The 12,360-nt window shown below is 44.8% G+C and overlaps 1 protein-coding gene across 1 annotated transcript in view; it reads right to left on the bottom strand.

Moving 5' to 3' along the window:
- The window catches only part of RNF150 (ring finger protein 150), a 243,064-nt gene extending 232,467 nt beyond the window's left edge, over window positions 1–10,597 (bottom strand). Inside the window, exon 1 of the mRNA XM_004426471.3 lies at window positions 10,114–10,597. Within this exon, the coding sequence (XP_004426528.1) occupies window positions 10,114–10,597 (484 nt within the window). The remainder of the gene's footprint in view (window positions 1–10,113) is intronic.
- Window positions 10,598–12,360: the final 1,763 nt, after the last annotated feature.

The following is a 12,360-nucleotide window of genomic DNA, read 5'->3' as shown; positions in this document are numbered from 1 at the left end:
AAAGTGATAGAGAAAAGCCGTGCTAGAACACTGCAGCAGCAGCACCATCAGCAGTACCAATAACTGACAGATGTTCTTTCTCCTTCAAAGGAGAGCCATACTACTGAGTGAGCATCTATCTGAAGATGTCACTAAACCGGCTATTAAAAAACCTTGCTCTACAGGTACACATGAATAGCCTTCGACTAACTAGTGCCATATTCAGGAACTTGACCTATGAAAGTCATCATAGACGTGCATCCATTTTTAGGTACGTAAGATGGTTACAGCAACATTTTTTATGTAGGGGAAAAGCAGAAACAGCATAGAAATATCATGGAAACATCAAGGAAATTTCAAAATATACCCTTAAACTTAAAAAAGCTACAAAAGGGCCAGCCCCCGTGGCCTAGTGGTTAAGTTCGGCACACTCCGCTTCGGTGGCCCAGGTTCGGTTCCCGGGTGCAGACCTATACTACTCATCAGCGGCCATGCCGTGATGGCAGCTCACATACGAAATAGGTGAAGATTGGTAATGGATGTTAGCTCAGGGCGAATCTTCCTCAGCCAAAAAACAAAAGCTACAACAACATATGTAATATATTCCCAATTTGGTAGAAAAATATGTATCCACATGATGAAAAAATACTAGAGTTGAGTGAGTAGTTGAGTTACTGATGATTGTCATCTCTCTTTCTAAATGTTCCATATTTTCAAAATTTTTTATAAGGCACATGTCTTATCTAAAAAGATATATATAGATATATAAAGCTGCAGGACAATAAACACATAGGCAGAAATATATTTGGTTACAACTTTTTTGATAGTCTGTGTCCTGCTTGTTACCAGTACGTCTTTTCCCCCTTAGACCAAGGACACGAACCAGGTACCCATTTCACAGCACATTCTACAAAACGACTAAACATTTTAGTGGAAGACTCAAATTAAAATCTCTGACTTCATTTATCCAAATCAAAAGCTAAGAAAAGTTATTTTGGTGTCACAGAATATCTTTTTATGAAATTAGAGACTAACATATTAACAGTCCGTCTTTCCACTCCCCAGGTTATTTAACAGATCTTAATATTTACTGAGCACTTTCCATGCACTAGGGATTCTTCTAGGCTTTGGGAACTTGATCACGAACAAAAATTGTCTAAAAGCCCTGCTTCTCGTGGTGCTCACATTCTGGTGGGAGGAGACAGATAATGAACATGTTCGAGACACTAAAATGAAGCAGGGGGAAGGGCAGGGTGTGCTGGGGATGAGAAGTGGGGGAGGGATGCTGCTATTTTCAATAGAGCAGCTAGGGAATGCCTTAGTGATGAGGTCACAGAAGAGCAGGGACCAGAGAGAGGCAGCCGGTCCTATGAGTATCTGGGAGGAAGAACATTCCAAGAATCTTCTTGATAAATAAAGGGGAAAATTCTCTTCCACTATTCTTTGGGTCATTTGGAATTACTGATGCAGGTGTAATCAGCTACAGAATGGCCAGATGAATATCTTCTGTAGAAAGTGGGGACTGGGAAAAAGAAATATTTAAGGGGAAAAAAAGGCATGCATATGTACACCGACAACACCTCTGAAAAACCTCAAATCTTTGTCTTTTCAATAGTGCTTAAAGGGACCGTGTAAAAAACCATTTATAATGGAGAGATATCAGGCTGAATTGCTTAAGAAACAATTATATTTCCTGGATTTTACCTAATATATGTACTCATTATATATCTTTGCCTGGCAAGAACATGAACAGGCCTTATATTTAATATAAAAACACTTTTAAAATTTTTAAAAATCTCTACTATGAAATAAAAGTTCATACATTGAATATGAAAAAGCTTAACAATCCAATACGTAAGCTTTAATTTTATGACAAATGATGCTTATTTCTACTGAAAAAGATTTTCTAAATACCACTGTTACACAATAGACAAGAATTTTTTAATGATACTTAGAGAAATCAATTTATAAACAATGTTTTTGAAGCAGTAAAAGATATGCAATGTTCCTCTTTTATGCAGAAAAAAATAAGAACTAAATCTAACCATAATCATTAATATTCTGACTTCAATCTATAAAGCACACTTATCCTACCTTAAACTGCCAATTGATTAATTCCTCAAAGTTTAAAAGATTATATTATGCCTATAGACAAGGTTTCCATTTAACAGAACCACCACAATTGCAGCTTAGTAGAGGAACAACCACACAGCACAAGGCTGCTTTATTTCTCTGGGTTTTATATTACCAACAAAATCTTCAAGAGCTGAGATAATCTGAATAGGATCTGAATTTCATTTTAATTCAGATTTGCATCTCTCAATTTACATTACCAAATACACAGAATTCCAGCATCACTTCAGCCACTCAGTAATAAGTGAAGATCCTCCTTAAAGTATATACAAGATGAAGGATCTCTTCTGGGGATAAACTGAAGCCTCTCAGGGGCTATCAACATCTAAATTCTTTATATACGAAGTTTCACGTCCAGAAATTCAGCAATAATGGTTAAGCTCCTTCTCTTCAAAAGTTGAGACCGGTTTCTAAACAAATTAATGTTGCATCAGAAGCATAATTACTTCTTTCTAAAAAACTAGAAGAATGAGTTATAAAGCACCAGGTTCTTTCTAAACATTTCCAGATTTCTTGGTCATAAAATTCCTTCCTTTTTGAGAAGTCAGGAGATTTTGAAGAACAGAGGCATCAGCAGAGAGGAGGATGGAATTCTTACTAAGGATTAGAAGGTGGAAGGTAGGATTCCTTTGAAGTCCCCCAGATATGTATTTCTATGACCTGAAATGAGTAAACAAGCCATACAGTTTCTTGAAACGCCCAGACCATATTAAGTTATGCTGCCAATAATGTTATTCAATACTGACGTGAATTATGGCTTTTAATAACGTTCTGGAATTCCTGGCTATTGGATATCTGTCTGCCAGTAGAGACACAGGTGAAGCCGTACAGTTTAGCGCCAAATAAATAAATAAATACAAACTCAGTGGGGCAGGTAAGATTGTTTCGGCCTGGGAGATTAAGACCAAGCATAAATGATAGCTTTTCTGTATGTATCTTAATTAAGAGAAAAATGAATTGGAAACTGAGGCTCTTAAGAAATGTTTCTTAAGTATCTAAATGATAGAGAATCATGGACTCTCAGGCTTGGGATGGCCCTTCAGACATCACCTATTGGAACCCTGCACATGAATCCTATGTTCAGCAATTCCACAACACTCTGCTTCAGGTTCCATCTAAATGCAAGAGAAAGCTTCACTTCCCAAGGAAACCTCTTCCATTTCTCAACAGTTCTGTCCTTATGAATTTTTTCCTTTACTAAACCAAGTCTGCTTTCTGTAACTTGTCCTCACTAACCCTAGTTTGACTCCATAATCTCCAAATACATAGGCCCTGGGGTTGAGGCAGGGGCATAACTGAGTGGAGCAGGCCAAGAGCGAGACCATAAGCAATGGCAAGCTGGGCCAACTAATGGGCACACTGCCCATCGAAGCAGCCAGTCACTGCTTTGCTCCAGCCACCTGCTGTCGGGCAGGAACACAGGCCCTTGTCAGATTTTCTGATGAGAAGCCAGAAATCTGAATTTTAGTAAAAATATCCTGATTTTTGAGTATATAAGGAATAAACTGTGGAGTTCAAACAGCTCTTAGAGATCAACTAATCCAAACCTTTCATTTTATGAGAAAACTGAGGCCCAGGATAGAAAAAGTGACTGACTCAAAGCCAAATGGTTCATCAGAGGTAGGTCTGGAGGAGCACAGCCCCAAACATCAGGTCCCATTTCTCCCAGACACAAATGCAGTCTGTAAGTCAGCAGTGCATTTGGCCTATAGACGTGTTAAGGTATTCTGAAATAGGAATCAGCTTTAGATTATTTCCTGTATCGAGTTATCACTGTCCACATGTAGTATTTATAGTATCTTTTCAAGTTGAGAGGGTACATGGGGCAGTAGTCACAAGCACAGACTCAGGAGACAGACTGCCTAGGCTTGCAAGCCCGGCTCTACCACTTACTACCTGCATGGCCAAGTCACCTCCCCTGTCTAGGCCTCAGTTTCCTTGTCTGTGAAATAGGGATAATAACAGTCCCTGTCTCAGCATTGTTGTGAGAATTAAATGAACTAATACACTTAGACACTTAGAGTGCTTACAATATGTCTGACGCAGAGTAAGTGCTACATGGGCAATTTTATTACTAACCAAAGATAGAGCTTAAAGGAAAATGTAAAACAAAACTGACCATAAATATTCTAGAAAAACATGAGTCCTGCAAAGAAAAAAATTACAGCAGCTAGTGCTAAAGCAAAGGTGGACGTTAGCAATTAAAGCAATGCCCATAAATGTAGCATGAACCCATGAATTAAACTCTTAGCACCCACCTACACAGGAAAGAGCCTCAGTAAGTATCCCACATTTTCTCCTCCAACCTGGGCTGGATACTCCATCCTGGGCTCCTCCTTGCCAAGGGCTGCGATTATTCTTTGGAGAGTTACTGCAAACATCTCTTCCCTTCCTCAGTCTCTAAGTCACTATTAGGCACCCAGTCTCTCAAAAGCTCTTCCTAGACAGCTGGACTCTAGTTTCCCTTCCCTTTAACTATATACTAGCAACAGACAAAAAGATAGCAAAGACACTCGTTAAAAAAGGAAAAAAAGCGGGCCGCCCTGGCCCTGGTGGCGTAGTGGTTAAGTTTGCGGGCTCCGCTTCCTCGACCCAGGGTTCGCAGGTTCAGATCCTGGGAGCGGACCTACACACCACTTATCAAGCCATGCTGTGGCGGCATCCCATGTATCAAGTAGAGGAAGATGAGCACAGATATTAGCCCAGGGCCAATCTTCCTCAGCAAAAAGAGGAGGACTGGCAACAGATGTTAGCTCAGGGCTAATCTTCCTCACCAAAAAAAGGAAAAAAAGAAAATGTATCATTTCTTCAACAATACCACGCAGTCATAACCACCTCCATATCTTATAGATCTACCATGTTTATCATTTAGGTCCTTCCTGATGAAATTTCAATTTAAGCCAAGAGAAAGCACAAATGCAACACGAGAATCCTAAAATGTTCACCAAGCAGAGGGAGCTAGAACACCCTGTCTCAAATCACAGAAACCATAGACAGAAATTGGCAGGACTGCTCTGGCCTCTAAAGCACGAAAGGGGAAATAAAGAGCTTTCCCAAGGCTGCCAGGGCCTCACTGAGCCCTGGGCGTTTGATGATCCAATTTGTGGCTCCTGCGTGTCACTGTGTACAAGGCTTATAAAGTTAACATTTATTGACGGCTACGTGCCAGCTACAGATGTAAGCAGTGTACATGTATAACTCATTTAATCCACATAACAACCAACTGAGGTGGATACTATTAGCCCTGGTCTCACGAGTGAAGATACTGACGCTCTGAGAGCTTGAGTAACTTGCTCAAAGATCCACAGTAAGAAAACAGTAGAGTCAGGACACAGACTCAAGCAGCTGGCTCTAGAGACTACACTCCTAATTAACCCCTTCCCCAAATGGACTCTAGAAATTTCTGGTATCACTTTCCTCAAAGTATATTCTAAGGAGGTTCACAGGTATCTGACAAGCTCCGAGGAGATAATCTGGGTCTCACTGCCTTTACCTGCAGCTGAAAGTTCACTTCTGGGGCTCTCACCAGGTGGAGGCTGCATTCCTCTGTAGCTTTGACTCTGGTCCCCACTGTTGCTCTTTCCCAAGGCAAACCCGGGCAGACGCACTTTAAAGCACTAAAGCTTTCCTCACATCCCTTTATACGGGACACGTAAAATCTCTGGTCCATAGGCATTTTTTTTTTTATTGGAGGGGGTGAATCTCTTTTCTCTGTTACTCTCTTTCTCTCTCTCTTCCCTAGGACACAAAGTGTATGAGCTGAAAGAACAATGGCTAGCAAGGAGAGCAGGAGCAAAATGAAAAGCAGAGAAAGAATTAAGACTACGTTAAAAAGTAACTATGAGTCATCAGGGAAATGCAAATTAAAACCACAATGAAGACACCACTTCACAATCACTGGGATACCCAAAATCAAAAAGATAGTCAGGGGCCTGCCAGGTGGCGTAGTGGTTGTGTTCGTGTGCCCTGCTTTGGCAGCCTGGGGTTGGGCGTGGACCTACACCACTCGCCAGCCATGCTGTGGCAGCGACCCACATATAAAGTAGAGGAAGACTGGCACAGATGTTAGCTTAGGGCAAATCTTCCTCAAGCCACAAAAAAAGATAGTAACAAGTGTTGATGAGGATGTGGAGAAACTGGAATCCTCATATACTGCTGGTGGGAATGTGAAATGGTGCAGTTGCTTTGGAAAAGGATCTGGCAATTCCTCAAAAGAGTAAATCATAGATTTGCCATATGACCCAGAAATCCACTCCTAGGTATATATCCAAGAGAAATGTCCACACAAAAACTTGTACATGAATGTTCATAGCAGCATTATTCATAATAACCAAAAAGTGCAAAGAACCACTAATTGATGTCCACTAACTGATGAACATATAAAATGTAGTGTATACATACAATGAAATATTTGACAACGAAAAGGAATGTAGTACTGACACATGCTACAGCATTGGTAGATTTTAAATATTATGCTAAGTGAAAGAAGCCAGACACAAAAAAAACACATATTACATGATTCCATGTATATGAAATGTCCAGAATAGGCAAATACATAGAGACAGAAAGTAGATTAGTGGTTAACTAGGGGTAGGGGCTTGGAGAGTAATGAGGAGTAACTACTAACGGACACAGGGTTTCTTTTTGAATTAGTGGTGAGTAATGTACAACTCTGTCAGTCTAGTAAAAGCCATTAAATTGTATACTCCAAATGAGTGAATTATATGATGTGAATTATCTCAATAAAGCTGTCATATTTAAGAAAAGATTTTAAAAAACTGGTTACAAAGTAAAACTACTAGGCTATCCCAGGAGAATCTGTGTCTTTGCAAATGAGAAGCCATAATTGCAGAAGTGGCAGAAACCCAAAAGCATTTAAGCAGGAAAGGAAAAAAATATCAGAAAGAAAGGCTATATGGAAAGAGGAAGGGGGAATGATTTCTATTTAACTGAATTTCAAGATAGTGGGTGTGTTGGGGTCATATCACCCCAAATGCACAGATATTACATGATGGGTTGCATAACTCTAAAGTCAGACCTTCTCCTCACCTGAAAGCTATCATTTCTGAAAATAAAGGATCTAGAGGAGAGGTGAGATTAAAAAAAAAAAAATGCAAAGGCTGATGTTAACTTTTTGGAGATTCTGAATTAAAAAGTTCACATAGGGGCTGGCCCAGTGGCACAAGCGGTTAAGTGTGCACACTCTGCTGTGGTGGCCCGGGGTTCGCTGGTTCGGGCGCCGGGCATGCACCGATGCACTGCTTGGCAAGCCATGCTGTGGCGGCGTCCCATATAAAGTGGAGGAAGATGGGCACAGATGTTAGCCCAGGGCCAGTCTTCCTCAGCAAAAAAAAAAAAAAAAAAGAGGAGGATTGGCAGATATTAGCACAGGGCTGATCTCCTCAGGAAAAAAAGAAAAAAAGTTCACAAATGGGGGCTGGCCCGGTGGCGTAGTGGTTAAGTTTGCTCCTTCAGCTTTGGTGGCCTGAGGTTCTCAGGTTTGGAACTTGGGCGCAGACCTACACACCGCTCATCAAGCCATGCTGTGGTGGGGTCCCATATGCAAACTAGAGGAAGATGGGCACAGATGTTAGCTCAGGGCCAATTTTCCTCACACACACACAAAAAAGTTCACAAATGTAAGGATCTTCTGGCATATTGCATTCCATCTTCACAAAATAAGAACATTTGATTAGCGTCTAAAATGCACACCATTTTCTAAGATGAATTTAGAAATGTGACTCAGATTTAACTAGAAAAAGTAAAGCCTTCAAGTTCTGGAGCTAAGAGTAAGACACTGACAGCCAGACCAGTGCTGGCACTGTTTGAGATTCAGGCAGAATTTAAGAGGAAAGAGAAGGGTTAGCCAAGCTACCTCATCATGTATCTCCTTATAATGAGACTTTAGCAGAAATCAATGCAATCTCTGACTAAAGTGAATACCGTCTCCAAACGTGGCAATATGTCAAATGATAATATGGAAGTTTCATGGGTATTAGCAGATACAGCATTAACACATTTTTGGCAACAGCACAATTAGAGAGTAGAGAATTTCCTTTACATTTTTTAGTCCTTAACTTGCAAACGGTTACTAAGCCCTTTACTCCCACTATGTCTTTGTCTTAATCAAGCATCATTTGTGTGGAAAATCAGCTCACTGTTTCCTTAAAAACAGGCGAGCCATTAATTGATCCAATGTGTTGGCAGTTCGGGAGAACCTTTTTAGACAGGAACAAATGACGCCTCTTTGTGTGCAAAGAAGCTGAGGTTAAGATTTCATGCATATGCACAAAGAAACATTTAAAGAATCCTGCAAAGTCAGCTAACAATCTTCTTGGAGTCTAAAGAACAAAAAAAACCCTCCTTCACCCCTCCCCACATCAAGGTCCAGCTATTAAATGTTTATTTAAAGATATTTTAGATGACTTAAAGTGCCCTTCCATACTCCTCCAAATCCTTGAATATCAAAAAGTTTAAGTAGTGCTCCTACAACTCAGAGTCAGAGTACAATCTGTTCCCCTACAAAACTGTTGAGCTCAAGAAAGTACATCAAATGTTCCTAAATGATCCACCCGAACTTTTCTGTTAACTGTCTCTCCTCCTCTTCACTAACTAACACACTGCATGTTTCTGGCCTACGTGTAAGAAGCATTGAACTTTCCCCACCCCACCTGTTTGTGTTAAGGTTGCCAAGTTCGTTGTCTGAAACAGCTGGTGTGGATTACCAGAGGCAAACCAATTGTGTATTTTTTTTTTTTCACTAGTAGGTGACATGAGCTCTCAGAATAAAAACTTGTCCCCAAAGAATGCACCCCCTCCCCGCAAATGTAGCCAAAGCTTGGTGTTCCATCTCAGTAGTCTATTGTTTATTTTCTTTAAAAGCCAGATTTCAATAATGTTTTTGATTAGGCGACTCCAGTCAGAAAATGCATCTGTCATTCCTATGCCCTCCTTCTCCCTCTGGATGCCATAGCTTCAACTCAGGAACCCCTCTGGGGAAGGAGGGCCCACTTCTCAGGCACCTAGACATAAGGAGCAACCCTGGACTCAAGGAGTCAGCTGAGTTGTGCTGCTGCTTATGCTGCTTATGCTGACAAGCCTGGGAGGACTTGTTTGTTTGTTCCTACCACGGAAGCATTGCTATGCCAGGCGTAGGGATAAACAGCGAGTTTTAGGACAATAACGTATTTCTGGTCCTGGCACTCTGTGATCATTAAGAAAAGCTTACTCTTTCTACCCTGAAATCCTCTCATTCTCGCCAGAAAGAAAACCTTCAGCGTACTGAACCTCCCCATCAGGCAAAGGAGAATACAATACTGGAAAAGTAGGCATAACTTTATGGCCACCATGCTCTTCTTGGCTTGTTGAGGATTGTTATTTACCATCGTGCCCGCCTTTCAGCTTTTCCAGATGACAGCTTGGCAGAGCACGGACTCTCAATATTATTTATGACGTGCGTCAACCCGGCACGGGGAGACTCTTAATCTCCCACGAAGAACTGAAACCCGACTTAAGGAGCGAGTTCGCGGCAGTGAGCTGCCAGCACGAGCAACTCTACCCACCTCTTGACACACAAACGCCCGCATCAGGAGTATACCCGATGCACATACCCGAGTACAGAGCTGAGTTATCAGATCTATCGGTTCCAAACAGGTGCGGGGCCGGTCACTAACCGAGAATATCCGAGCCCCGCCCCCCAAACCCCACCTTCCACATCCTCCTCGGAAAAGTTAGCCCACCTCGGCGAACCCTCGTCCAAGTGGCGCTATGCTAAGCGGAACACTCTCTGGTCCCCCCAATACAGTTAGTCCTCTCTTCTCTGCAAACCCTACGAAGTGACGCGCAGCAAAACTTAGCGGGTCCAGGGAACAGAGACGCGCCTTTCGCAAAGCACACTTTCCAGAAAGGAGCTAGAAGGCCGACGCGGGATCCTTCTCAGCGCCTCCATCCCCTCGGGCTCCCCTCCCCAGCGCCCGCCCCGCAGCCGCCGGGGCCGCTCACCTGCATGGGGCATGGTGATGGTCTCGTTGGTGTTGGAGCCCACGTTGAAGATGACCACAGCGGAGGCGTTCTGCAGGAACGCGTTCCGGATCTTATCCCTGTACGTGCAGTTGCCCTTGGGGATGAGGGCTATCCAGTTCTTGCCGTGGGCTGGGGCGGCGAACTTGGTATTGGGGTCGCAGGCCAGGCGGTCGTGGGCCGAGGTAGCCATGACCACCTCCCCGCGGGCGTCCTGCTTGGGTGAGTGCTCCCCGTAGCGCCCGCACTCGGTCTTCTCGGTGTGCAGCTCGGTGCCGCCGCCGCCCGCCACCCCGGCCCCGGGGTCCGGCGCGGGCTCGGCGTAGGTGATGTTCACGAAGGCGGTATACCATTCCTCCTTCTCGGCCACGGTGAAGTCCAGGCAGAGCAGATGCACGAAACAAAAGGAAAGCAGCCATGTTGAGAGAGCCAGACTGCGGCACGCTTGGATGAGAGACATTGCCATCTTTATCCGCCGGGGCCCCCTCCCCGCCCCCCGCGCCCTCCCCCCGCCCCGTCCCTCCGGCTCTGGCCAACCCCCGGCCGGCCGCTTCTCCTCCTCCTCCTCCTCCTCCTCCGGCTTACTCCCGGGCCCGAGGGGCCGCGGCCGGGACGCGCAGTCGCCGCGGAGACCGGATTCCGAGCGAGCGGATGGTGCCGGCCCCTTCCCCTTTCAGCCGGAGCGTGGCGGCTGCATTTCGCTTACGGGCCCCGGAGGGGCGCAGGAGGAGGGGGCGCTCCGGCCTTGCAGAGGAGTCCAGCTGCCGAGCGTCCTGCTCCTTCGACCGGCTTCTCCTTCTCTCATAGGGGTGACAGGAGGGCCAGGAGCGTGCGAGGTGGCGGCTCTGCGCCCTCCAGCCCCGGCGGGCGCGGGCGCGGCTGTTCGGAGCCCGGGGTGCTGCCTTGGGTGTCCCCGTCGCCGCCGCCGAGCGCTCGGGCGAGCGAGTCCGGCTGCAGGCGCGGCGGCCGCTACTGCTGCGCGCCGGTTCCTCGGGCTCTGGGCGCTTCGCTCCTCGCTTCGCCGGGTGGCTGCGCCCGGCACACGCTTGCCGCGGGAGGGGCCGGCTCGGGGGTAGTGGGAGCGAGCGGCCAGAGAGGAGTACGGCGTCTGTGTGTGTGTCTGTATATGTTTGTGTGTGTGTATAATGTGTGCGTGCAAGGAGGAGCTTAGTGTGATGTCAAAGATTCTGGGCTTCGCTTGCCACGCTCCCTCGGTCTTTCTTTGTGGGCAGCAGCGACCCCTGCTGGGTCTCAAATTCAACCCAGTCGGCGATTTGGTGCAGGTGGAGGCAAAAGGGGAAGCGACCCCTTGACCTAGAGTACAGGAACAACTTCCTGCGCCTTAAATATAGCGAAATGTGTGTGCCTCTCGTAAACAACCTTCCCATTTGCGGGAGGAACTGCAGTGAGCTCCCCAATTACCCATTCTAGGGCGAAAAGGGAAAGCTGGTTGGTCGCAAGGTCCTTCCAGCACCACGCCTGGAATATCTAGGGCAGTGACTATCAAATTTAAGTGTGCATCAGCATCACTTGGGGGTTGTTAAAACTCAGACTGATGGGCCCCGCTACAAAGTTTCTGATTCAGTACGTCTGGCGTAGGGCTCCAGAATATGCCCTTCTAACAGGTTCCTAGTTGGTGCCGATGCTGCTGATCTAGGGACGACTCTATTAGGGTGAGTATAGGAATAGGCTTCTTTTCTACCATCTGGAAGCAAACATGTGACATTTGTTTTCTTATAGAATGAGTGTGTTCTAACTCTATAAGAAACTGGGTGAGATATTTCTTCACTGTATTTATTCTGGTTGTCATGACAGGTAACAGGACTCAGCATCAATAGGCAAGGGAGGTTTGTTTGGGTTGTTATTGTTTATAATGTGTTCTCCAGTTGTGCATAGAGATCACAACTAGTCAGCAGAGAATACAGCCCCTCTAGAGTAGTGTTCTTAAAACTGTGACACAGCACAATTCGTTACCAATTAATTGTTTGAGTAGTTGTTATCCTTTTACACCAACAGTTTCCTTGGCTGGGGATACCTGCTGTATAAAGTTTCTAAAATGATTTGCATGATAGCTCTTAATCACTCACATTGTACTTCCCACCTGGCATTCTTTCATACAACCCAGGACCCGATTCATGATGGAAACAAAAGTCCACCTTTTCCCCAGGACCTTAGTATATTTACAGCTTTTTGTTAATGACTGCCCACCAGCACAACTTCCCTTTTTCC

Source organism: Ceratotherium simum, chromosome 12, assembly GCF_057802395.1.
Source record: "Ceratotherium simum simum isolate JZ-2026a chromosome 12, ASM5780239v1, whole genome shotgun sequence".
Classification (NCBI taxonomy): Eukaryota; Metazoa; Chordata; class Mammalia; order Perissodactyla; family Rhinocerotidae; genus Ceratotherium; species Ceratotherium simum.
The sequence above is the reverse complement of the archived record's forward strand: the minus strand, read 5'-3'. Positions and strand labels throughout refer to the sequence as shown.